Source organism: Phalacrocorax carbo, chromosome 2 (assembly GCF_963921805.1).
Source record: "Phalacrocorax carbo chromosome 2, bPhaCar2.1, whole genome shotgun sequence".
NCBI classification, from domain to species: domain Eukaryota; kingdom Metazoa; phylum Chordata; class Aves; order Suliformes; family Phalacrocoracidae; genus Phalacrocorax; species Phalacrocorax carbo.
In genome coordinates, this window is record NC_087514.1 from 5,138,654 (window position 1) to 5,166,202 (window position 27,549).

The 27,549-nt window shown below is 38.6% G+C and overlaps 1 protein-coding gene across 2 annotated transcripts in view; it reads left to right on the top strand.

Moving 5' to 3' along the window:
• The window catches only part of AGO2 (argonaute RISC catalytic component 2), a 68,136-nt gene extending 41,780 nt beyond the window's left edge, over positions 1-26,356 (top strand). For both annotated transcript variants that reach the window (XM_064442025.1, XM_064442026.1), the window contains exons 12-19: positions 2,094-2,278; positions 4,311-4,470; positions 6,737-6,827; positions 7,995-8,189; positions 9,990-10,124; positions 11,510-11,611; positions 12,435-12,634; positions 12,965-26,356. In XM_064442025.1, coding sequence (XP_064298095.1) covers positions 2,094-2,278; positions 4,311-4,470; positions 6,737-6,827; positions 7,995-8,189; positions 9,990-10,124; positions 11,510-11,611; positions 12,435-12,634; positions 12,965-13,073 — 1,177 coding nt within the window. In that variant the 3' untranslated portion in view covers positions 13,074-26,356. The remainder of the gene's footprint in view (positions 1-2,093; positions 2,279-4,310; positions 4,471-6,736; positions 6,828-7,994; positions 8,190-9,989; positions 10,125-11,509; positions 11,612-12,434; positions 12,635-12,964) is intronic.
• The last annotated feature ends 1,193 nt before the right edge of the window (positions 26,357-27,549 follow it).

Consider the following 27,549-nt stretch of genomic DNA (forward strand, 5'->3'; position numbering starts at 1 on the left):
TTGCCAAATAGCCTCGGAATTTTTCCCTAACAATTGATGAGCAAACAGTGGGAATCTTACCTTTTACTTTTCTTCCCATGGTGTAAGGCTAGGGGCTTGTTCTCTCCAGGTGCATGGCAGCAACTAAGCTGCCAGAGAATTTTCCCTTCCACACTGTTGCTTCTAGTGGAAATGCTGCATAGGAGAAGGTAGTCAGTTTTGAGAGATGTGTCTTCAACATAATGAGCCAAAATAAAATTATCTGATGGTTTAGATGGAGTTTGTCCTTACCATGAAAGGACATTCCTTCACACTAGGAGTATGGCTGCATCCAGTTGCATCTTGTTGCCTCTTGCTACATCTTGTCGAGCAAGTTGGAACTTGGCTGCTGTAGATCCGTAGGAGTAAACATCTTCAAAATTCATAAAAGTCTTCATGATCATCCTGCTTTTACCTCTCAGGAACAGGGAGAGGACCTTTCCTCTTAGACACCTAAAGGCTCAAAACTCGGGCCATTTCAGGCTTGCATGTTCTACCATTGACTCTTCCTGCTTATAGTGGCATGTGCCTGTTTTGCCAGTGAAAAAACTTAATGTGCCTATTTTCTGCAAGAAGCCACAAGCTGCAGGGCTGAAGCTCACAGACTGTTATGATTCATGGAAGGTAACAATGGGTTTGGAAGAAACTAAATCTTCACACCCTCTCAGTGGGTAAGACTGTACTATCTGGCACCCTTTGGTGAAGATGAGCAACTTTTTAGACACCTATGAGGGCATCCACTTCAAAATAATACAAGGGGCTTTGTCAGCGTTTATGTTGGTTAGGCGTTGCTACCTGGGATCACACGTTGATGGTCATTAAACCAAGTGCTGAAGGAGGACGTCTCTGGGTGCGTCTGCACAGGAGTTTTAGTTTGGATCACCAGTGAGTATTTGAAGTGATGGTCACCAGTTGCCATACCATGTTCTGTATCAAGGAGCAGTCTCAAGAGTACAATGTGGATTTATTTTCTTTTTTTAATAAAATTGAGCTAGAGGATGTCCTTCAGCCACTAATGGACGTTCAGCCTACTGCACCAGACTACAGCCACTCTCATGAAAAATCCCAGAAACACATGTAGCTTGGGTGTTGGTCCCTTGGCACCAAGTACTCTGCTCTACAGGTCTGCACTGTGACACCTCACTACTTGCTCATCTTCCCTTTGTTTTATGGGGATGGGACTTATGGATTACTCATGCACCACTGACTGCAGGGATCTAACCAGGAGAAGCCACTGATGAAGATTGACTTTGAAGATGCTTTCCAGACTGGGGATACTTTATAGAGCTCTAGACTCCTGCACTGAAGTGCTTCTGATTGTCTTGCTTATAACAGGCACAGTGTCTTCTTGGTGTCCCTTCAAAAGAAAAGATAGCCAAACACTACCATGTCAACAAGAGCCAGGAGGAGGAGGCAGGCTGCAACGTAGCATACCCAGCTGGCAGGGGGCCTGAAGCAGTCTTCGCTGATAAAAGCCTCTGACAAAATTAGGTTGTTGCTGTTTCTTACCAGTTCCAACAATGGGTGACTTATATTTGCACCATCCTTGGAGAAGGTTTGTCTTCACCTCCCAGATACACCTTTTCTCTGATACCTAGCAAGGTTTTTGTGTGCATTATTATTGATGCAAGACCAATTTGCTGAGACACAATTGCTGGTAACTTCTGTTGGTTGTTTTCCTTGCCAGGACAAAGGAGAAACCTTGGCCATTTCTGTAGTGGTATCACCACATGGAAGTATGGTAGAGCAGGCTATCCAAAATACCATCGTTGCAGTATTTTTGCAAAAAGTAATTTATGCTGTATGTCCTGTAGAAAGATCAAATAAGGGGGAATTTGCTTTGGAAATTGAGTTTTTAGTAGAGGTGTTACTTATGCATGTATTTCATCTTCCCCTTTCTTTCCTTTGGTGACTATGTAGGCACAGTCAATTAAAGATGCACTTGGGGTAATTTCCCAGGGTTTTGGAGAGCGTAACTCTGCAAGTTCAACAGGATTTTTCCATTAAAAATGAGAACAAAAAACAAGATGGATTTTGCTACTTGAGAATCTAATGTATTTATTTATATCCTTTAGGTCCTTTACAGAACAACTGAGGAAGATTTCCAGAGACGCAGGAATGCCAATCCAGGGGCAGCCGTGCTTCTGTAAATACGCGCAGGGAGCTGACAGTGTGGAGCCCATGTTCAGACACCTCAAGAACACTTATACTGGGCTGCAGCTTGTTGTAGTAATTTTGCCAGGAAAAACGCCAGTCTATGGTCAGTAAGTGCAAATCATGAGCATGTGTGTTTCAGTCACAATTTCATGTATTTTTAGCAATGTATCTGAATGAGAGAAGTTTAATTCTGGTTTAACTATATAAATTCCATTTAGGGAATGGGCTATAAATTAATTTTAGTCGTCTTCTTGTGCTGCATGATGTTTTATATTAAGACCTTAATTATTTTCTTTATTTTTGTCTATGCTTTTAATTTGCTTTTCCACATTCTTGCTGTTGGTTGTATTTGAGATGCAGTCTGTAAGTGAGAAAGCTAAACCAGAGCTTTTATGAAATTGATATGCAGTGGATTAAAATATACTTACTATAATTTGTGTGCTAAAAATTCCAAGTGATTGAAGAAATAATGACCTCAAGAACAGTGTGGCTTTTAGAACATCTTTGCTTTCACACACTGTCACCCTCTGGCAAAAAAACTTGAGTGACGGAGAAGATTTCTGCCAGTTAATTTTCCCTGTTTTTCTAGTTTTTAAGTCCTGGGCTGTGAGGACACAGATGCATGGAAGGTGAAAACTCAGCAATTTAAACTATTTTTTTTTTAAACAGATTGACAATTAGTGCATTTTACAGAGGACATACACGTAGGTTTTAATATGTTTTAGATAAACCATACATTTTGGATTCACTAGCTTGTTTTAGGCAAGACTGCTCATTTTTTTTCCTATCCTGCCTTCCTCCTTCTTTCACTTACCTTGCCTAACTGCAGCACCATCCATTATTTTTCTCCCATAGCTTCATGGACTCTCTTCTCAAATGGCTCAGATCTACCAAGCAGCTGTAGATTTGTTTTATTGAATCCCTCACCAATTTAATATAGCAGAAAATAATTTCCTAGCTTTCTCTTCCCAAGATTATCTCTCATAAAATAAAAGGAGAGATTAAAAAAGGAACTTTAGCGAAATAGTATGTTTTTTCCCTGTTGAATTTAGCCTTGCAAAGGAAGTGGCTCGTCTCTAATTTGTTCAATAGAAATTCAGTGCAAGATGACATTTTCACTTTTCCTGCTTGGCATTAAAAGGGGACTCTTTCCTCTGCTTAACCAGTGAGAGGATGTGGTACCACTGTCATCTGCTTTCCTTGTCATTATCTTTAATTATAGTTCTTTCTGTCCCCTCTAATCATCTCTTTATTTTCTCCCTGTGTACTTCCATACTCTTGCACTTTCTATACCCACAGCCTTGTGTTTTCTCCTCTTCTCACCCTGCTCCTCAAAAAGCCTCTCTCCCTCTCCTGTTGCACCGGGGGGTTGCATCTTCTTTGAGCCTGTCTTGGAGCCTACATTTATTCTTTTCCTGAGTATGGGAGTATGGCTCTCTTAAAGCCTTTAAGCCTCAATTTTGTTGTTAACAATTTTTACTAAAAATTTTACAAAATTTTACAAAAATTACTAAAAATTTTACAAAATAAAATTAAAATATAAAAAATTGTATAAAAACCCTAAAAAACCCTCTAAACAGAGGATTTCTTTTAACTTTTTGAATGGCGCAGTTCTTAGTGAGTTTGTTTTGGAGTTTTTTATGGGCCATCCTCTGCTAAACTTGCCACTTTTTATGCAACTGGTGGAACTGATAAACTGGTTGGCTAAATATTACTCAGCACATTACTATGAAGTTTGTGTTGCTAGTCCAGTGTTTAATAATGAAACAAGTGCTTGTCATCCTAGATTATCGACATGACCTACTTCATTAGCTAAAGGTTTTTCCATGCTGGTGATAAAACACTATAATTCTAAAATTATAATTACTGTAATTTTAAAAACATTCTTGAAGTAATGCAATAGCACCTTTAGCTATATTTAGGACCCAGTTACTGCGCTGTCGGCAGGTGGAGCAGTACAGAACTGGGAGGAGATTTAATGGAGGCTGGGGTTGGGTTTGGGGGTTAGGTTTCTTCGGCTTTCTTTAAGCCCAACGACCACTTTGCTAAAACTCTAGGTTTAGTTAATTGCCACTGAATTAGCATCTCCTACATTGATTGATTTGCAATATGCACATTTTTGTTTTGTTTTGCAGCGGAGGTGAAGCGTGTTGGCGACACTGTGCTGGGAATGGCTACGCAGTGTGTTCAGATGAAAAATGTGCAAAGAACAACACCGCAAACTCTGTCTAACCTTTGCTTGAAAATAAATGTCAAGTTAGGAGGCGTAAATAATATTTTACTGCCACAGGGAAGGTAAGCCGGCTTTCAAAGAGAAAGAGGGTATTGTATCAAAAACAGAACATGCGTCTTATTAAGATAACTGGATGCTTTTATCTGTAGTCATAGCACTGTAGTTTAAGTGACTCTTGAGACAAACTATCTGTTGGCTTCTAATAATAAATAGGCCTACAACAGTTAGGTTACAAAGACTGGAGAGGAATACTTATTCCAGATGAAATTTGTAACAAAAATACTGTTATTGTAATCTGACCTTTGGAGTATACAACTTTCATTTGAATGAAAAATGTGTAATATTTTATTTGCCTTGGGTTTTCAGAAACAAACCCCATCTGGAAGAGGAGTGCCTTTTCCTTTATAGTTTAACTGTGGTCAAGATTCTTCATTTTGTTGTATGTCTTAACTTACATAGGCTTTTAAAAAGCCAAAAGCTGGGAGTAGAAAACTCTAAGTGGTTTCCGGGTCCAGTTTACCTTGCAATTTCTCATTAGTATTCCATTAATAAATTTTAGTTATACTCTGACTATATTCTGTGAAGTCGCTTTGATACTATTGAATTCTGTATCTGACATGTCACTGAAGTCCTGCTTAAGAGTTGCGTGGGAGTGAAATAAATATCTTCTTATTTGTTTAAAAAAAAAAAAAAGACCCTGCTGTTAAAGGCTGTATTTGGTTTGTGTCTCACCTTAAAACAAATGATCTTAAATTCAAACTTTTCATCAGTTTTACTGAAAAATCAGTCACAAAAAATAGTAATGGAAGAATGAACGAAATATAGCTTGTTTTGCCTTACCTGTGCAGGATGGAGAAGGCTAGCATAAAGATATATAAAGCTACTTCAATCAAAATGAATAACTAGGTTTCTAAGTCAGTAACAAGATGGCACTTTTACAATTATTACATTTCAAGTTGTAGGGAGAGCTCAGGGGATAACCTGCTATGTTCTTGGGAGCCTGTTTCAAAGTCGTCAACCTTCTGGTTTGCACAGATAAGCAAATTTGCCTTAAGATATATTTAGGCTAGTCAGAAGGCAGCTGCTGAGGAACAATCCAAAACCAAATATTTAGTGAGGGGAGAAAAAGAACACATCATCAGAAGGGGTATATGTGTATCTTGTTAAATTCTGCTTATTGAACTAAATATACTCACCTGGATAATGTGATTGTTGGAGACTACTATTAAAGCAACTAAAAATCATCGTATTTCAAAAAGCGGCAGTGGGTTTTTTGTTGGTTTTTGTTTTGGTTTTCAAGAAGGAGTTAAAGATGCTACTGTGGATACAAAACAGAAACACACATGATATAAGTAGTTTTATGCTGGATTCATAAACTTAAGGTCTCTGTTAAGTGGCATGTGTTGACAACAGTAACATGACCAGAAAGTTGAATTCTGCTCATGATACCAATAAACTATGCATTCATTAAAATAGGGTTAAGTAAAGGGGGGGAATGTCACAACTACACACACCACCTAGGCATTCTGGAAAAGTGCAGCGTTTGGGTATTTAAAAGGGAACTCTTTAATTATTATTTTCTGTTGGTTGACGGGATGGGAATAGAACAGCTTTTTATTTGTATAATTGCATTGTAAGTTACATTGTTAAAATTACCTTCAAATTCCATTTTAGAGAAGGTCTGAAAAACAGCTGAATCCATCTACATAACCATTCCCCCGCCATGACAAAATTCTGGTAGCCTAAGATTGCCTGTTTAAAATTGTTTTATTGAGGAATAGAGTAGCGTTTTGGTGTTCCACTCGTAATGCAGTGGATTAATGTCTTAAAGCTTTGTTCAAAGTTTGAAGTCGTTTTGGTTTTGTTTTTGTTTTTTTAAATCTACTTCTAAGATAATACCTATGACATCCACATTTTTTGTGCTTCCTTACTATTGCTGGCTTTCTATTCAGAAACAAAATCATAGCATCTGTATATGTGCACAGTCCTTTAATTTTCTCAGATGCTATTTGATGCTAAGGAATCAACTTTTATTCTTTTCTATGGTCTAATTAATAAAGGCTGCAATTCTCCAAGTTAAAAAAAAAAAAGGGATTTCTTTTTTTTCATTCCTTTTTAACGAAAAGTAACAATTAGCTAGGCTTTAAAAATATGCCAGAAGTATTTGGTATGAGAACCCTAATCAGTACCTCCGTTACTGTCACAGTACAAGTGACCAGCTCTACGAATTGCTGACTGAGTCACTGCGAGTGCTATTTACTTGAGTTATAATGTGCTTTATTAAGCTTAAGCCCTGCTGCTTTTACAAATTTGCTTTCTCTTTATCAGACCGCCAGTATTTCAACAGCCAGTCATCTTCCTTGGTGCAGATGTAACTCATCCGCCAGCTGGAGATGGGAAAAAGCCTTCCATTGCTGCAGTGAGTAAATTGTGTAATGATCTTTAACCCCTGCTCTCTCCTGCTGCTCAGCTCTAATGCGTTTTATTACTTTCAATTTTTTTGCGGTCCATTTATTGACTGCCTAATTATAGCATTATAAATTATTTTTCTGCAGGAATCTAATGAAACCTTGGAGAACTTGCTCTGATACTAATTACTTAAATGTGTTTATTAGCTTGTAAAATGTCTGAGCTGCTAATACACAGAGGAGCTTTTCTATTAGCTGATATTTATCAGCAACCTGCAATAAGCTGATGCATGTTTAAACCTGCTTTATCAGCAGTTAAAAACGTAAAGAATTCATCCATTACTGATAGGGAACTAGGCTGGCTCAGCTGTGGCTTTTTGGGGATTCAAGCTTCCTGACAACACAAAATGTGCAGTAATCTCTTGGAAATGTACTCCTGAAATACAGGGAAAGGCCTTTGACTTGCTTTATGTCAAACACCTGTAATGGCTGCTCTGGCTTATTTAATAATGAAGATCTTTGGTGACAGTAAGTGCAGTATCTTAGCCTGTGGTGTTAAATAAACAAATATCTGTTTTAAAAAGTTACACGTGTGTGTCCAGGGAAAAGGGAATGGAGATGTGCTTAGTTGTGATTTTTGACATACAGAATTTGGATTTTTATTTTTGTCTGTCTGTTTATTTTTAAGTCCCATGACATTTATACAGTGTATGAATTTTGATGTTTCATAAACAGAAAAACCCTTTCCCTTGGCGAGCAGTGTGTGTTTGGTGTGAATATTTCTGTGGTGCCTTGGCATTTCAGTTTCATGGGTTCATCCGTAGTGTCCCAGAAAAGCACTTAGTCTTCAGGAGTTCAAATTTTGATGCTACAGTCCTAAGTCAATGGTTTCATGGTATCAGTGCTCCAAGTTGTATTTATTTTTTTAACTATATGTAGATGCAAATAGGAAATAAGTCTTTCAGATTTAAAATAGTTTTCCATTTCAGCAAGGTACGTTATCACAGTTAGACTGAATTCAAAGCTCTTCAAGCACATCGTGATTTTGACTACATCTTTGCTAGGTCAACCCCTTAGTTTACAAGCTACTGATAAAAAGATAGTGCAGCTATCTTCACGAAATACCTTTATTAAAGGGCTTTTAAGTTTAGTTTGATACTAAGCATTTTTTTCAACAGGTTGTAGGAAGCATGGATGCTCATCCTAATCGATACTGTGCCACTGTTCGGGTCCAGCAGCACCGCCAAGAAATCATTCAAGATTTGGCTGCCATGGTCAGGGAGTTGCTTATTCAGTTCTACAAGTCAACCAGATTTAAACCAACTCGTATCATCTTCTACAGAGATGGTGTTTCTGAGGGGCAGTTTCAACAGGTTTGGGTTTTGGTGTATTTTTTTTTTGAGGTTTTGATTATGTAGGTTTCTGGTAATAATGTAGTTTTATGTCTTTGGAACTATGAAAAAAGATACCCTCAGCAAACCTTCCCTCAACAAATTTGTTGGATTCTACCCAGAGGAGGGAAAGTGTTTTCAAATTTTTCATGAGTAGTTTTTTTTTTTTTTTTAAATTTCCCCTTTAAAATACTTTGCTTTGCAAAATTATAAATGATACAGTTTTAGCACTCAAGTTATGTTCATCATCTCTAGCCTGTTCAAGATATTTGTAAAACTGTATCACATAGAACTTGGACAGTAAAGAAAAACTAATTTTCCTACTTTTTTTAACCAGGATTAATATGCTGCATTTTCACACTGTCACTTTAAATTAATTCCCAATAAAATTCAGTGAATACACAGAATCGTGTAGGTTGGAGAAGACCTTTAAGATCATCAAGTCCAATCATAAACGGTGTCAGTTCACCACTAAACCATGTCCCTGAGCACCACATCCAAACGTCTTTTAAATACCTCCAGGAATGGTGACTCCCCCACCTCTCTGGGCAGCCTGTTCCAACGCCTGACCACTCTTGCAGTAAAAACATTTTTTCCTATTATCCAATCTAAACCTCCCCTTGAGGCCATTTCCTCTTGTCCTATCACTAGTAACTTGGGAGAAGAGACCAACCCCCACCTCGCTACAAGATCCTTTCAATGAGTTGCAGAGAGCGACAAGGTCTCCCCTCAGCCTCCTCTTCTCCAGGCTAAACAACCCCAGCTCCCTCAGCCGCTCCTCTTAAGACTTGTTCTCCAGACCCTTCACCAGCTTCGTTGCCCTTCTCTGGACATGCTCCAGCACCTCAACGTCTCTCTTGTAGTGAGGGGCCCAAAACTGAACGCAGGATTCAAGGTGTGGCCTCACCAGTGCCAAGCACAGGGGCACCATCTCTGCCGTGCTCCTGCTGGCCACACTATTGCTGATACAAGCCAGGATGCTGTTGGTCTTCTTGGCCACCTGGGCACACTGCTGGCTCATGTTCAGCTGGCTATTGACAAGAAATACTTAATTGTATTTATTTTGTTTGCTTACAAGTACCATATTTTATGAATTTTTTTTCTAAATATTTTAAAGATACTTACTTATGCTTTCCTTTCAAGTATTTTGATATGTAATTTAAAACATACAGAATTTACTCAACTTCTCAAAATCCAAGGGGAAGGGACTAAAGGTGAGTTAGTAAAATAAAATTAATAAAATAAGCTTTGTGTGAGCTTCTGATTTTTTCCCCATTTATCACTGTTTTTCACTGAGTTTTTAAGTTATAATTAACCCAAATTATTAATTTTTGTTTTATTGCACTTTCAGTTTTTATTGATGCCTGTAGTCCTGCATGAGAGTTCACAGAGCTGAGAAAGAGCATGCAGTTGAGCAATTCTGGATTTTTATCCCTTGTACCAGTCTGAAAAATAATTAGTATAGTCAACAGCCTAATTAAACATTCATTTGTATTTGGCAGTTAAAAAGATTTTGACGTACAGCTTATTAGTCCAAGCCTCATGCTTGGAGCTGAACAAATATGGAACCAGCTCTCACCTGGCTCAGGAAACGGGTGATCTAATTTATTCTCATTAAGTGAAGAAATTAAGGTTTGATCCTGCATGGTTCAACATCTCATTACTCTGAGTGACAATGCAAGATGGAACATGATAAGTAAGATTATTCTGTAGATAACTAAAAGTAATCTATAAGATAGCTATCTTCCATGTTTATCATACCTCTTTATGTTTATGATTCAGGTTCTTCATCATGAATTGCTGGCTATCAGAGAAGCATGCATTAAACTAGAAAAGGATTACCAGCCCGGAATTACATTTATAGTTGTGCAGAAAAGGCATCACACCAGACTCTTCTGTACAGATACAAAAGAACGGGTATGTTCTAACTGTGGCCGGCAAGTATCTAGCAGGCAGCCAAGTTACCTGTTACTGCTTATTTAAACAGTAAGAGACTTGCTTGAAGAACTACATAACACAGTGGGTGAGATCTTGCTGCCTGGAAAGGAAAACCTTCATTTTCTGTCCCATATAATAAACCGGCAAGAAGCTTTTATGAAACGTCAGCAGGATGTGCCTTTCAACAAGTTGGTTCATCCTTTTATAAATTCATCAAAGTTTTCAGGGTTTTTTTTCAGTTTTTTTACTGTCTCAAGATCCTCAAAGGTTGAGATTGATCTGAGTAGAGTAGGGTTTATAATGTATATGTCTACATCTGGAACAGTTACCTCGGGCGCTCTGTTGTAAATGGAGATCCATTTAGTATTCCCAACACACTTGAAGGCATGTTTCATCTGATTCAAGTGCTAGCAAGTTCACTGGTTTGGTCACCATTGACTGTAAAGTGACTCTTGGGTTACCAGCTGAGCTGTAGACACTGAAATCATTAGGTAAGGTGAAACCTGCACTTCAGGAATACTTTCTTTTCCATTAACGCTACTTTTAAGGTATCTTAGGTGTCTAATGTCTTAAACACATGGAGTTTGGTTTGGGCGTATCAAGTGTCACAGCACATCATTTGTAGTACTGGACATCTTGAATTGTTTCATGAGTGTTTCTTAGTTGTTATTGCAGGAAAAACATTTTTTTTTGATTCCAGCGTTCTGGGTGGAGAGGAGACCCCAAGTCTAGGATGGAGTCGTTGCTGTAAATGGAGAGTCCCTAATGGCCAACCTCTGTTCACAGATGGGGTTTTTCATGTTCTTTTTCCTTCTGTCAGGCTTCCCTGTGTCGCATTTGAAGCCCACTAAGCTTCAAGGCAATATTTGCTAACTTCTAATGCCAACATGAAGGTGGTTTTTATATTGATAACATGCTATGACTACAGTTGTTGAATTGTTTTAAAGTAAAGAGTATTTTTAAGTTCTGCTTTGAAAGAAAGTGTTTTTGAGGGAAGAGGAGGCCTGTCTTACAGCTGTGGATTGTCCTCTTTCATGTATAAATAAGAAAAGTTACAGAGGAATAACCTGTCCTGGAATGGGAAAGTGAAAAGAACTTGACAAATCAGTTAGAGGAAAATCTTTTTACTTTAATCAGAAGAGCTAATCTTTGTAGGTAACTTCTAAGAAGATTTTGCAGCTCATCCTTTTTTTCCTTCTAGTAGAGACACTCCAGATTTTCAGTTGAACAAAATTTCAGTTTTGCTTTTTCTTTCTTGACTTTTTACAGATTTTTTTTCTTGTGGTTTTTTTCCTTACTCTATAGAGCTGAAAAGAAAAAACTCAATGTGTGCCTTACTATATTTGCATTTGCTGTTCACACAGGTTGGAAAGAGTGGAAACATTCCAGCAGGTACCACAGTGGACACAAAAATCACCCATCCATCAGAGTTTGACTTTTACCTTTGTAGTCATGCTGGTATTCAGGTACAGCATTTTGTGTGTGATGGTAGCTTTCAAAGGTAACACTGGCTGTTGGTATTTCCTGTTCTTTACCAGGAGGCAAACGGTACAACTTCCATCTGTGTATTTTGGCTTTTCATCTGTGCCATCCACAGTGCTCTTCTGTCATTGTTAAAATCTGAAAGGAATAATGAAACTAAATCGATGCGCAGCACACCCTGCGCATTTAGTTTATTGTGCTTCCCTCCCGTCTGTGGGCTGCTTTGAATGGCAGTAAGGTATTTGGACTATTTTACAGGGCTGCCTCTTGTGTTAAATACTCTTGAAATATGCATCCAGTTCCTAGGAAACAACTAACACATTTAGATAGCACCGTTGTAGTTTCACATCTTCCTGTGATTTCTTCTTCCCAGTCAGAAACTATTTATCAAAAACGGTACTAAAAGTCAACATTTGATATTGTCTAAGAAAGTGTGTTCAATAGGGGCACAAGTTAGATTGGTGTTAGCTATTAATGTTTTGCCTAAAGCTACTTTATATGATGGCTTTTTGTCAGATCTAAGTTTCACAAGATGGAAGTGCGTTTCAGTAGGATCATTTAATTTCAGTAAAAGGGATAAAATTCTAGAAAATGCGGTCCTATCTAAAAATGCAAAGGGGTTAGTTATATGGGGAGCAAGGAGGGAGGTTGTCTGCATTTTTAAAGGAAAAAAAATTGCTGAAGTATGTAGAATTGCTCACATGATTTTTTTGAAGAAGTGGCCAGTTATACTGCAGTTTACCTGCAGAGGTGGAAATTTAAAGAAACGGTTTTGAAATACTGATGTCTTGTGTGATCTGCCTCCAGGGAACAAGCAGACCTTCTCATTACCACGTCCTCTGGGATGACAATCGTTTCTCTTCAGATGAACTGCAGATTCTTACCTACCAGCTGTGTCATACGTACGTACGCTGTACTCGTTCAGTTTCCATCCCTGCACCAGCATATTACGCTCACCTGGTTGCCTTCAGAGCCAGGTATCATCTGGTGGATAAAGAACACGATAGGTGAGTTGGATAGTTTTGAATTATTACAGAATTTGAAAGGAAGCAAGTGGGGTTGTTAATTCTGGGGTCAGTAGTATCCTCAGTTAGCAGCTTGAGGGTAAATTTGCTCTTTCCACAAATTATATTGTGAGAAAAAGTAGATGTTCCTGTATGCTTCTGTGCTTTTTGCTGTTGCAGAACTTGAGGGGTGTTTTAAGGGTAATTAACTTTTGACCATTCTGTTCGGAAGAAATGAATGATATAAAAATATTATATGCAAGGACAGGCAGATTAAATAGGGTTTCTCTACCTCCCCCCTCTGTTTTTCTCTCCCCCTCTCTTGTCTTTCAGTGCTGAAGGAAGCCACACTTCCGGCCAGAGTAATGGCAGAGATCATCAAGCACTTGCTAAAGCAGTTCAAGTTCATCAGGACACATTGCGCACTATGTACTTTGCTTGACATGTTTTAATGTTTAGCGACTCAGTACAATACGGAGTTGGATTCACGTGAGACCAGCTGCACTTAGACCAACAGTTGCCCAAGCTACAGTGACAGCCAGCAATGAGTGATGCATCTTAATTTTTTTTCCCATTTGCGAGAAAGCCTTCCGTCCAGAATTTCAGACTTGATTATGAACTGCATTCTTGTACCAAACCCCACTATTGTTGGAAATGTGGTTTGCCAAAAATCTCTAAGCTGCTTGGTATAAAACAGACCCATATTTTATAATTAAATCAAGAGCTGTGATCTCAGGGCTTAGGGACGAAAAAACAAAACAACAACCCAACCCACAAAACTCCTCGGTCAGTTTGCTATTCATTGAATTGCTTTTAATAATTTGGAAAGATCTAATTCATACTAAAGTTTGATGGGCTAAAATGCTGTGAATTAGCTTTTAATACAAAGGAAAGCAAAGCATTTTTTGACTATTTATGAAGCCTTGATTATTCTAGATGCATTTACAAAATTTTTATTTTCAAAAGAAAAGAGTGACAAACTTCTGGTTTTCAACTGTCTTATAAAGATTATCCTCTGTGTGTCTAAGGGCAAAAATATTTTCTGAAGCTTGTTCTTGAATGTTTTTATTGTGCTGCATTTGAAAATGTTTTTCATAGACTAAAGAATTTTAAAAAAAGAATGAACTTGTACCTAAGCTTTTAATAGGTCCAGTTAGATTGGCAAAAGAAAATGTGCCATTTCAAAAAAAAATTTCTAAAGAATTTTTTTTTAAGCATAGCGACAGCTAACTTTAGAGTTTGTCATACAGGACTGTGACACTTACTTTCCAAAGTCTCTAAAGAATACGGGTCTGTGGTGATAAATACAGTACAATCCTTTTTCACTGTTGAGTTAATGTAAATTTTATATATGTTTCACAGTATTAATGTGATAGACTAGAGGCTATTATTTATTTTTATTTACTAAGGAGTGCTCATTATACTTCTGTTAACATATCAAGAATGCTTTGGATTTAGAAATCAAAACCTTATTGTGGGGACATTACTATTCAACTGCAAAAATATGCAATTGACTTTGATGTGAGAGTTGAGATACGTACAGTGTCTGTTGTATAGCTTGTAACTTGTAGAAAGGCTTTTTAAGCGTGCACACAACATAGCAGGTTTTACCTGTGCAGTTCAGAGACGCACACGAGACCAACATCCTACATTCATTCAAGCACAAAACAATTGTATTTTATTTATATGTTGAATATTGGTGAAGCAGGCGCTCTAATAGAGGAGAGTGGCTCACTGTTTGCAGCTTAGACAGAAGTCAGAGAATCTATGCAGTAAAGAGAAATCTTAGGAAACTGACGTTTACTTATGAAGGGAGGCGAAACTCTCTTCATTATGCATAAGGTCAATAGTAAATATGAGAGTTTTGCCATTCTCTTAGGAGAAGCATTAATTAAAGCTGATAATTTTTAGACAAACGCTTCTGTTAGTTTGCACACTGGGTTCATAAAAAAACCATAATACATATGTAAACCATTGCACTAATTAATTATAACGCCACAAGCAGGTTTAGAAAAAAATGGAAAAAGCCCAGGAAACTTGTTTATGCTGACTCGATTTTGTTTGTTTTTCATAGGATAACTGAAATAACATGCTAAGAGGCAGGTGTTTAAAACTTCATTCTCTTCCACTGATTCATTTTGCTTCATCTCTTCCCTTTTAGCAGATGCTCAGTCACTGTTTTAAATACATTTACCTCTAGCCACTGAGATGGGCAAGTAGCTTTAACCAGCACAGAGGTCTGTGCCATATAGCAGAGAGACTATATAGCCAGTTGCTGTTGAATAAGCTAGAAAATGCCCAACCTTTGCTGCATAAAGAGTTTTAGGTACATAACTTTGTGCAAGTTCAGATCTTCTTTACCTTGGAGCGGTGTGTGTGTTGTTGGTGTTGTTCAGGTGAAATAACAATGTAAAATCTGTTAATAGATTAATTGTATTATTCTAATTCGGTGATTAGGCTGCTGGGTCAGGTTTTGTTCTTGGCCATAGTTATGTAAATCCAGATCTTAAATTATGCTGGCGTAACAGAAAGCAAATTCCACGTTGCTTTGTGTTGCAGCCAGGTTGTACATACCTCCCCTCAAGTACTGCTAAACTGCAAAACCTTTCCATGGTCGGTATGTTGCACTTCTCTGTGCGTTTGCTTTAGAGGCTTCAGTTTTCAGTGAAGGTTTTAATTTGGCAGAATTTTATATAAGAATTTTTTAAATGTGAATTATCCTTAAATAGGACAAAGATCAACCATTTTAAGACACCATTTAGTTTATTTGCTCTTCGTTATGCAGAGACCTCTTGGACGTAAAATTCATCCTCCTCTTTCCTCTCTGTGCAGATCTGGAATGAATGACTTTATACAGGTGGTCAGGTGGGGCGAGGAAGGCAGAATCTCTCTTGACCTCAAACCTTATTTCTGAAGCAGACTGTGGGACTTCAGTGCATCTGCTTTGGGATGTATTCTTTGGGCTGCAATAGTCGTTGCAGCTCCTTTTTGTGAGAAAAGGTGTATTAAGCAGACCCTTAATCTGAGAGTAGCTGTTGTCTGTGTATCCTCTTGAAATGAACGGAAACTTTGTGTAGCTTTCCTTCCCTGAGTATGAAGAACTTGGGATGGTTATATGCATTTCAGGCTAGGGACACTTTTACCTTTTACAGATCTTTTTAAGGCTCTAATACTGCTAATTCTTTATGGCTGGATTTCTCCTTCCTTTCTCCTCTCCTTTCACCGCCCCCCGCAAGTGGTGAATTACTGAATAATTTAGTGTTTTTCTAAAAAAATATTAGGTATATACTTAGTTGCTGGGCTTACAGCATGCTTTCAATCTTCCTGGGAATATTTTTAATATAAATAATGTATTCAGAATTGTCTCCTGTCAGGGCGGGGGAAAACCCAACAAACCCCACTATGAACACCTAAAACCTTACTCTTACTTTTTTTTTCTTCTTACCTCCCATGTATCTTGTAAGAACAGCGATATCTCAGGTAAACACAAAGCTCAAGATGTCTCTATGTCACACACATTCCTGCTGTTAAAGTCACAGTCGAGGTTGACAGTTATAACCACTAAGTCACTATGCAGCTCGGGTCAGCAATAACCAAATACTCATTACTCTCTGGCAGCCTGTGCAACGGAGTTGCGTGACTCCTGTTGCAAAACAGCGCTGGGCAGGACCTCATCCCTTGCATTCCTCTTGCTCTCCGTTATGTTCCTGGCAATGACGTTTTGCTTGAATTTAGCCGTCGGTGCAGGTGATCCTGGTGCTTAGCTGTCTGAATACTGATAGTAATTGCATGCTGATGACAAAAATATGTTATTCCTGTTGCAGGCATGAGCGGTATGATGGACAAACTGACCACTGCCATTACTGCGGTATTTCTGTTGTTTTTAAGAGTGTGCTTGAGAGATGAGCAGCTATTAATGAGTGCCTGCTATGGATTAGTTTTCTCAGAGTTTTTTTGTTGTTGTTGTTGAAATGGTAACACTATTGAAACAAAAGTATTCAAAGACTGAAGTAGGTTGTAGATTCTCTGTCCTTGAAGAGGTTGAAACTTGGCTGAACAGGTCCCTGCGCAGTCTCGGCTCGCTGGACCTGCCTTGGGCAGGGGGCTGGCCAGACATCTCCAGGGAGCCCTTCTGAAGCACGTGGTTCTGTAGCAACCCCCCAAAAACCAGCAGCAGCAAGTGCAAAATGCCTCCTGTTGGGAGGCAAAAAATAATATTGACCAAGATAAAATACTTAAGTTGTGGGGTTTTTTAATGTAGGAGATATAATGCAATAATTAGCTTGCTTAGTTTTGGAAATTTCTGCTCCAGTGGCTGAATATCATAACCTGTCCACTGCACCTCTTCTAGCACCCAGCAACAGAGTTGAGTCGGTCCTTAAGAGGAAATATGCTGTTGTGAAATGTTGGAAGTAGGTGGATTTGTCTCTGCCTTGTAGTTTGGCATTCAAGATAGCCCTATGCAATCTTAATACTTCTAGTTTGTATATATGCACTGATGTACGGAGTGAGATCACTTGTTTCTGTTAGAATTCCTTATTTTGGCTTGGTTTGGGTTAGAATATTTCATCAACCATATTTGGCTTGCTGAATTACAATCAATGATCTTCCATGCTACAGAAGCTTTGGCATATTAATTTCCTTGTTTCCAGATCTGTCAGGTTCTGGGTGAGCTGTTAGGGAAAGGTGTCATGTCTTAATCTGCTGGAGCCAGCATCGAAAATGGACAGTAAACTTTTATGCTTAAAACAAGAAATCCATAAATAAGTATTTTTGATCGCCATCCAGGCCTCCAGGCAATGTTCCCCTATTGTAAAAGCAAAAAAAGTTGTGAAGCTTTAGCTTTAATTCTGACTCTATCAATAACTCCTGTAGCCTTTCTCCATTTCAAATATTGTCATGTTCAGATGTTAGTAGGTCGTTTTTATAGCTAAGGCAAGAGAGAATATTTCCACAAGGCTTTTTAATTTTAAACTTTTGAATGGTAGGAGTCGGGGCTTAGGCTTTGTGTGCCCAGATTATGTTCTGAAAAGATTGAAGGTTCTAGTCAAGGTGCTTTAGAAGCTTTTATCTAAAGTATTACGTGTGCGTGCACAAAGTCTTTCCGTTAAATAGAAGATGGTAATCTGGAGGGCGTCGCACACTGCCACCAGTGTTGTTTTCTTTACTGCAGCAGCAGATACCTCAAATACAGTGGTCATGTGCATCTCGCCTGGAGAAACCCCGATCTTTCTCATGCCAATGGATCTCTAAAATGTAACTGAGAGCAAGGATAGGAGGAAGGTCTGCGTTAACACGCCCCCAGCCAAATTTAGTGGATTGCTCTGGGCTTTTTCTTTTCAGGAAGAGTGTTGCTATTCTGAGGTGAGAACAGATTGGTTCTGCAGGTCACAATTATTCAAAGATTCAAGTACTAGAAATGCAGGCCTGGGAACTTTGGAGATTTAGATGGACATATTTGCCTTTTGACATAATCCAGTAAGTATCTCTGGTGGCATAGATAACCCATAAGGGACTTCTTTTTTTCATTAAAGAGATCTTTTACACATGAAAGGAATGTAAAAAAAAGTTCTCACTCAGTGTTTTTTCACACTTGATACCAGTGTAAAAAAATCACTTTTTTTCCTCTTTTTTTTTTAATATTCTTCTCCTACAGTAGCATCTCTTTTTGTGTATTTGTCCTGCCAGTGTGTCTTCCTCAATTTGTAACGCAGGACAGTACATTTTTAAAATTTGTATATTACTTTTGGTAACATGCTTCTTGATGCATACATGCAGTCTTTTCTAAGGAAAACTTCAAGTAGAGAAGGTAATTGCACTGATTATTTTTTTTTTTTTAAACTCCCTTTTTACTGTAAGACTTCTTTTTGCATCTGCTGTAGCTGTTTAAAAATACTGTAAATAGTGCTGTGTATAGCAAATACTGAAACGCTGTGGATACCATTCCTTGTTCTTACATGTTTCGGAATACTGCCACATTTTACAGTATTGAGATATGAGCTTTGGTTTTAAATGGTGTTATACTTTCTGTTTGCATTATGGTATGAATCCAAGGGCACAGTTGTTTTATTACAGTGGAAATATTTAGGGTTTGTATTTATAAAATATTTCCTCCTTCTCTCCTCTATGCACATTTCTCCCACACTGTAAAGATACAAAGGCAGCTTTTAAGCTACCAGCGTGCTTGATGTCTGTGCAACATTCAGATGCCGATCTTTGATATCACTGTTAGATGACTAATAGCATTAATGTAGTATCCGGACTATCAACTCTAGCTGTCACATGTTTTCCTTGCTGCTTTCAGTGTCTGATTCTTGTGTCATCTGAAGAAGAACCGGTCTGTGTGGCAGAATTAGTGGAATAATAGGGACTTTGGATCCGAGCTAAAATGCTTTGCTCTCTGTCCCTCTGTGGGTGTGGGATTGTTGAGTGCGGTTCAGAGCACTAAAACATCCACTAAGGAATAGTGTTGCCTCTCTGAGTGCCCACATGAGAAAGCCATCAATCTCCTATCTGTCAGTAGTTGCCTTTTGCTCTGTAACCCTCGAGGACAGGAGAGACCCAAACTCCAGCCCCGTTGCCTAGCATTAAGATGTGAAACAGCAAGTTTTGCCTCCTGTTTCTGGGGGTTAATGACTGGAAAGGTGCGTTAATCCAAGATGGCTTTAATCTGAAGGATATGGTTTGTTTGTTGTGTGTGTGTGTGTGTGTGTGTGTGTGTGCGCGCGCGTGCTTGGTGTGGCACATAACCCATTTTATCTCATTTAGTGTTTCAGTTGCTTTTTCTGTGTTGTTTCTTTGCCTAAAGTGTTAATATGAATGTAATGGCTTGGCCAAATCACTACAAAAGGTGGTTTTGTAGTACTCTTTAGTTAGCAAGCAGATGCAGTTAAAGGCTACCTCCTGTGTTCCTCCACAGATGAATTAATTTTTAAAGTGAACCTACTACTAAGCAGCCAAAATACTCCCAAATGAACTGTATTTTTACTATTTTTTTTTTCTTGCTGGAGAACTAGCAGTGCCATACTGTGATCTTGGACGGCTGCTCGTCGCTCCTAATGTCTTCCTAAGGCGTAGATGTGGCTTGTGTTGATGCAAGGTATTAAGAAGGTATCAGAAATGGTGAGGCAATCGCACATCTGACACGTTCGCTTTTGTGCAGGTTGCGACTCCCTCTGTTACCTGTCCCGTCACTCACTGAGTTTGTATACTGTTGTTTCCAAATGAAAAATGTTTTTGTACTTTAGCTATTGGCTGAAAATTTTCATGTTTTCACTGAAAATGACGTGAAGGTGCTTGAAATATATTCAGAATCTGAGGCAAAAGTTATGTATTGGAATATTTTTTTAATGTCTTTTTTGATAAGTTAGCATGAGACTGTAACAGTGAAAATACTATGTTCCCTGCTCAGATAATGATAAACTTTAAAATGGGAGGGAGGGAACAACCAAAACAAAACACCAAAAAACAAGCCCAAACTTAAGTACGCTGATGTTGTGGCTATTTAGTGTCAGTTATGTGCAAAGCTTTGGCCGTAAATCAACCTTGAAATAAGTGCACGCAGACTAAAGGTGCTTTAAATGACCTGAAATGAAACTGTAGAAAACTGTGTTAATACATCGTATTTTGTTTACAACTAGTCCAAACAAGCTTCCTCATTTTATAATTAACCACTCTGCTGACAGAAATACTACCTGTTGAAGCATAATGCACTGGTGTGGTTTCATAGCAGTGTTAAGAGTTTTGTTGTTTGTTTTTTCTTTTTATTTAAAAGTATGTTACAGACATTGGCATCTCAGAAGTAAATTTGCTGGGATTCTATGCTACCTGCAATTTCATTATCTTAATCTTTGGGTGTAGACACTAACGAAGCTTGCTGACGGCAGGGAGGATTGCTGAAGTTCTGACTTTCTGGAAGCCAATTCTTGTTGAGCAATGGTGAGTGACTGTATAACTAAGCTCACTAATAACTGAATGGGGTGAAATCCTGAAAACTTTATTCAGTTCTCATTTATAATTTAACAAAGCTCCCCCTGAAAGCATGAAGGGTTTTGCTCTAGGGTAAATGGCTGCTTTTCAGAAAATATTTCACTACATCTTGCATTATGGATCCATAGACACTATTGACATTGCTGTGGCCTGGAAGGGGTTTCACTGTGCAGTCGTGCTGAACACACTTCTCTGGCAGCATATCCTTGTAAAATGACAAGAGCAACGTTGTGTGCTTTCTAGGCTAGGTCCGCAAACCCAAAGCAGCATCAGGAAGTTTAAGTGACAAGAGCGCCCTGTGCTGGGTGCTTGTCACGCTTGTATAGAAGAGAAACACCCCCTGTGCTATGCCAGTTACCCCATCCCTCATGGAAATGAGATAAGGAGGCGAGGGGAAACATAATCTTGCAAAACTGCTAATTAAGCACTTGTTAAGGTGACAGTTAAATAATACTCTCTTTGTTTTCCTTCTGGCTTCCCTGCGAGGGGCTCCCAAGGGCAGACAGAGCTGTGGCACAGCCCCTTGCAAATCCCCCACCCCACACACATCCATGGGCCTCTTCCCCAAAAGGGGAATGTTGGTGGGCAGTTCCCTCAAGGGGACTTCTGGTTTCAGCCCTCCGTATCACAGGGCATTGGACTTGGTTGGAGCAAGGACAGGGGCGTTCACTGAATTTGAAGGTGTGAGGTTGGCGAGAGCTAGTCTTGGGAGTGTCGCATGTGGCAGCGCGAAGAAAGTGGACCCACAGCACGAGATGAAGGCTGGCTGCTACCTTCCTCCTGTCTAAACATCCTCAAAAGAGTAATTGCCTTGAATTTGTCCATGCACTGCCTCAAGAAATGCATCTTAAAACTACCTGTGGCTACTCTTCAACCAACCAACCTACCTACCTATGTTGTTTTGAAGAGCCTAGTATTTGCATTACAAGTCTGTATTAAAGGGCATATTCATTTCTACATGGTTCTTATGAGTGCACAGATTTTAGTTTGGGCTTTTTTTCCCCACCCTTTGGACGTGCTGTTGTACCAGGCTGCTTTAGTTCTGTTGGTTTGGTTTTTTTTTTTACCCCCACTTCTTTAAGCACAACTCAAATACCTGCTGGAATAACTGCTGTCTAATCATCAGCAGGGATTACGTACATATATGATTAACCTGGGGGCAAGCCTAGGAATTGTGCCTGAAGTATAAACTGAAACTTTTCTGGCATTTTATGGTGTTTTGAGTGTGCGTGGCAAGCATGAATTGTGAAAAGGTCAGCAAGCAAGCTTGGGAGTTTCTAATCCCCTGGCTGATGCTCTTTGTATTTGCTTTGTTAGGTTAGATTTCCTGTTAGGAAAAAAAAATACATTTAATGTGAACTCTATTCTGTATTTATCAGCTTTTCCTGTTTTTAAATCCAAGAATAGAGGAAGCTTCACTCGTGCCAGTATACATAGATTGCACATTTTTGCTTGCCATGTACTTGACTCAGAGCAGATCTGGTCTGTGCGTTATGGACACCCCAAAATCTCAGCTACTTGATCATGTGCTGTGGGCAGGATCAAACCTATCGTGTATCAACCTAACACACAAAGGAGTTCATTTCTAGATTTCACCAAAGTTATTTCTGCATCAATGTGAGATGCCTGGATCCTGCTGCTTCTGTGCTGTTAAAAAAATTAGTTATATTGACGCTAATTTTCTTGCACCTGATATGTTTTCTCATGGAACTTAACAAGACCGAGCCCTTAAATTGCTCCTCCTTTACAAAAGACAACTTGATAATTTTAAAGTAAATAACGTGTCTCTAATTGCCTGACCAACTTGAATCTTTAACTGATCTGCAGTTGTCTGTCAGTGTCGGATCCCCAGAATGTCTCCTGCCAAGAGATTGTTGCATTTTTCCAGTTCTTTATTACCTGGTTTTGGGCAGTAGAAATAAGTTGAGTACATGGAGGGGAAGGGTTAGGTATTAAGTGCTTTTCCTTAAGGAATAATTACCAGTAGACCATTTGGGAAAGCAAGGCATTTTGTTGTGGGGGTAAGAAAGGGTGGGGGAGGTGTTAAAAACAAAAAAGCTACTAAGGAGTAAGTTTCAGAACTACGTATCTTGGAAAATCACATTTTAAATTAGGTGCAATGAGGATGTGTATCTGGCAAAGTTACGTGCTCTCCTGAAGTGTAGCCATTTGTTTTCTGTAATTTGTTGATGTAGCTTAGTAGACATTATATATATGTGGGGGTGTGTGTATATCTGTATGGGTGTATATGTATACACACACGCATGTTAGTGAAAGTGGGACTGTTTATAAAAGATATAAAGGCAGTATTTTGCAGGAAATAATAAGCACAATTTCTCTGGCTTCCACAGTCCTTCATTAGTTTGTACAATCACAAAAATCTCAAAATTCAGGGCAGTTCATCAGTCCCAGATTTCTGTGCAGCAAAGTGGTTAACTTGATCTAGGGAGGGTGAGATGGAAAACAGAATGTATTGATTAAATCCATATTTCTCCTTAATTTTGGTACATTGCAGATTTAACTGTCTAAAACTGTTTAAAACTGGTTTTAATCCTTTGTTTAATAGTTTTCAAATTTTTTTTATTTTTATAAAATAACTGAAAAAGAACCAAAAATCAATTCAGAAATTTCATATTGTAAATGTTCCCTTGAATCAAAATGTTTTTATGACCATTTAAAGTTTGCTATTTTTTGAAAGAAAAAAAGAAAAAGATATGCTGTTAAGGGCCTCATTTCAAGTGGTACTAAATGTATGATGACTAGTTTGTGTGTTGCATCTGTATTAAAACATATTGTGCTTGCAATATATAAATGATGTAGTGCTGTTTGAGTAAGACTAGCACTTGTAATACAAAAAAGCAGACACAGAAATGACTCGACTGACTTCTAAATGCATCAACGGCGTCATAGGATTTACTATGTAGATTGTAGGTGTCGCTTTACGTTACTCAAACGATGAGGTTTCACGTAGGTGTGCGTAGTTCAAATACATTGTATGTATCTTGCTAAGGTAGTTTAACGTTTGCATGATGCTGTGTGGCGATGCCGCTTTAAGCCTTAACAAAAACGATAAATTGGTCAGATTTTTCTCAGAGTATGCAAAAATACTGTTTAATGAGAGCAGGATGTTCCTATAAAGCCGAACTAGTAGTAAAGGAAGTCTTCTCACCTGAGAAAGGGAAACTTGCAGATCTGTATGCTGTGACTGACCTCTTTAGGCACTGCCTGTCACTGTTGCTCTACAGAAACTGGGCTGTCGGGCGTTCCTTTGGCAGTTTACCAAAAACAGGCTTTCGCAAATCTCAGCTTTTTTTTTTTATTGTTTTTTTGGACATATTCTCCTCCCTCCCCCTGCTAGGCAACCTTTGTGTGAGGGAGGATTATGATTTAACACTTAAATTTACATGGGGGGGAAAAAGCTGTTCTTGAGTTCTGTGCTTGCTTCAGATAGTGCCATTGTTTCCACTTCTTACGACTGACATATAATCCTTAAAACATTTTTAAAGAGGCAAATAAAGTGTTGGGGACCCAGCTTTTTTTTTTATTTTTTATTTCAATTTGGATCTACCTCATTTAAACAGTTGGGTGCTATTTACTCAAATTGTCGATGAGATTGGCAAAAGCGACCAAACTGCGTGTGATGACTGACCTCTTCGGAGGCGGTGTTCTGCGAACCAAAACCTCGGGGTTTATTCTTCAGAGACAACAATATTGTATTTGAGTTTTATTCTTTGTGCCTTTGTGTTTTTTTTCCCAGTGCATAACAATCAAAAGTCATATTCGTAATTAAAAACAGCAAATGGATTTTAACCACAAAGAAAAAAAAAAAAAGCCGCAAAACGTAGTTTTAGCAAATTTTAAAATATTTTCCAGTGTATCAAGTCATAAAATATACCGTATCACAGCAGAACTAGACAAAGAGGAACACCCAATAAAGAATTTTTGTTAAATATATAATCCCGACCCTAGGCATACACATCTCTGTGTATCTATCTATGTATGCATATATACACAGGCATAGAGTGCGCCATTTTGTGTGTGGGAATGCGTGTGTATATATAAAATGGAGGGATACACGTGTGAGGGTAAGGGAGTAAAATGTCATTGACTTTTCCACTGTTTTGTATGTAACATTTTACAACTGTGTAAGTTTTTCTACTCTATGAACCTTTTTTACTTAAAAACAATTCCTGTTTGGAAAATTTTCCGTTGTGATATGCTATCATTTTTTGAAGTATTAAAAAAAAATATTGACTTTTTACCAGTACCTAATACAGAGGGGGAATCTTTTCTGTAAAACTGTATTTAGTTTAAATATTAAAGAAAAATCTATATATGGAATTTTAAGTGCTGACATTCCATCGTGGCAGGACTTCAAAGCTGTTTCCTAAGGCTTTCTGCTGCAGAGACACTCGAACAAAAGGAAAATGCCTCTGTTAAATGTTTTTATAAAACTGCTCCATCAGGACTATACTTAAGCTATATTTTCTAAAGCCTAATCATCCTTTAATATGCTGCGTATAAATTATCAGCATGGTTGCACTTTCTCAGTAATAATGTATGCCCTGCAATTGGCTCATGATAAGGACTTTAGTTTTCTTAACAAAACAAATAGTACTTTGGCCAGAAGGTAATATTTATATAGGTACCTCAAGAAAAAAAAAAAAAAGAGCCTGAATATGCTGCATTTTGTTCCTTTAACATTTTTCATGTAGCATTTGTTTGCTTTTATTTTTTTTTTTAAAGTAGATTACTAGCTACCTGTTTTGCTTTGGGGGACCCTGGTAGCATTTCAGACTGTTGTTTTCTATTGATCTCATAGAATGTAGTATCCTTCCTTGGTTTCTTGCAGTAGTTTGGGATGGAATTTACCCTGCATTGTGTACGTGAGGGGGAGGGGGACCACGAGGAAATACACTTTACATAGACTTCAGGAAAAGGATACTATATTTCTAAAACAGACAATACATGTTCCTAATTCTTAATTTTTGGGTTTGGGTTGGTGTGTGGGGTTGTTTGTGGTTTGTTTTGTTTATTTTTTTTTTTTTTTGCTTGTACTGCTTTCTTGACTCTTTTCTCAAATATGAGTGTGGAGAGGGGCAGCTTATTAATGGAGGAAAACCAAACCGACCAAACTTGCCCTGTTGGTCAGTGTTTCGGAGGTGATAGAGAAGCGGCGGGACGTGGGCTTGGCCACGCTGAGCGCCGAATTGCCGGAATGCCGGCTTTGGTAAGAGTTGTGCCCCGCGTCGGAGCCGGATCCGCCCTTCTCTCTGACCACTTGCTAGTGTGGGTGCGTCATCTACTTCTTCGTTTCCGAGTCAGTAAAAATCTAAAAATGTGCAGAGATGGGGAATTTCTTTGTTGAGAACTGTTGAAGGAAGCTTCAAAGGCTGTGAAATTGAGCATTTATTGTCATGTTTTTAAGCTTAGGTGGGTCCTTTTCCAAGTTTGTTTTACAGCTTGCAAGGTAAAATAGTTTGCACTACTTTTGCAATAAACTCATGAAAAACCTAACAGTTTCTGTTTTGGTTTCTTACTGTATATATACAACTAATACTAAAGATATAGCATAGTGTTTTTCACCTCAAAACATAAGACTTGTAACAAGCTCAGAATGCTGTAATTCCTGACAAAATAATGATGTGAATGATATTTTATAAAGTTATTTTGTATGGTGTCAATTTTGTTTTGCCTCATAGTATGTCAATAAAATAAAATTCCTCATCTTTACAAGTTTCTGTTTGCTGTCTTTTTATTTAATGCAGCCATTTTCTGCAGTCACTTGTACCCTGTGAGACTGTTTTTCCCACAAGCACCCAGCTGGACCTGTCCATGCTCTAGATAGTTCTCCATAGTGAGTAGAGAAGAGCGGTGGGAGGACATCTCATGAGTGGGGAGCTGCTGAATGGCACGAAATGGAGAAATCCCAGGATGGGGGTAAAAAGTCCCTGTGTACTATGCAAATAGCAGTTATTTTTCAGCAGTGGTGCTGTGTTTTTCTCACTGCCAGAAGTCAGAATCGAATCTAAAATTACTGATTGCTTGGTCTGTAGCTCAGAAACAGTTATTAAAAGTCCTGGTGGCAGATAGGAGATTGTACTAGAGCAGAGATCCTTATGCTGTGCCAGATTTTGCACGGTCAGACTCTGATCCAAATTTAGTGTGCTGGTCTGGAGAGGTTTTTTTGAGACGAGAGAGATCACCTCTGTTGCCTGAGAGCCAACCCATCGCTCTCCCTTGCATTACACCACCCAGGTGCATTTCAGATGTTTCCATGGGCACTTGCTCTGTGCCCAGAGTTCCCGAGGCAATATGTGCTGCTCTTAACTGCGTGGCTGACAAGTTATAATCCTGGAAGGTCAGTATTTTGGAAACCACTTACCTGAAATCCTGCCTTTTGTTGCTTTCTGAGTGAATGTCTGCAGTGATCAGTTTTTTCAATAGAAATGAAGTGTTGTACTACAAAGCATCAAGTGAAGGGGGATATCTAAAAGAATTGCAAGTATGCCGAGGAGTTCCTGTTGGGAGCCCAACCCTGCAACCACAGATTAGTTTTACTCAATAATATGAAATAGTGTCACAGTCGCCACTGCCATTTTAGGCAGAGCTTTATTTTTTTCCCTTGTTTTTGAATTACTACTTTGAATTGGATGTGGTTTTGCTGTCTCAAGCTCTTGGGGAAAACAAATACCGCTTACTGGTTTTGATGGCAACAAGCTTTGGCGGATGCAAGGCCTTGGAGATGGCTGTGGCACATTTTGGCAGCTCTGAAGTCCCCACTGAGGATTCTGGCTGAATGAATCCAGAAGGGTCTTCAAGTTCTTGTGGCCTCACTAATTGACAGAGTATGTTCATCGTCCCACAGGAAACTTCTAAGAGGGATGAAATATGGTAATTTATACTTAGTAACCACAGTTCTTCTGTCA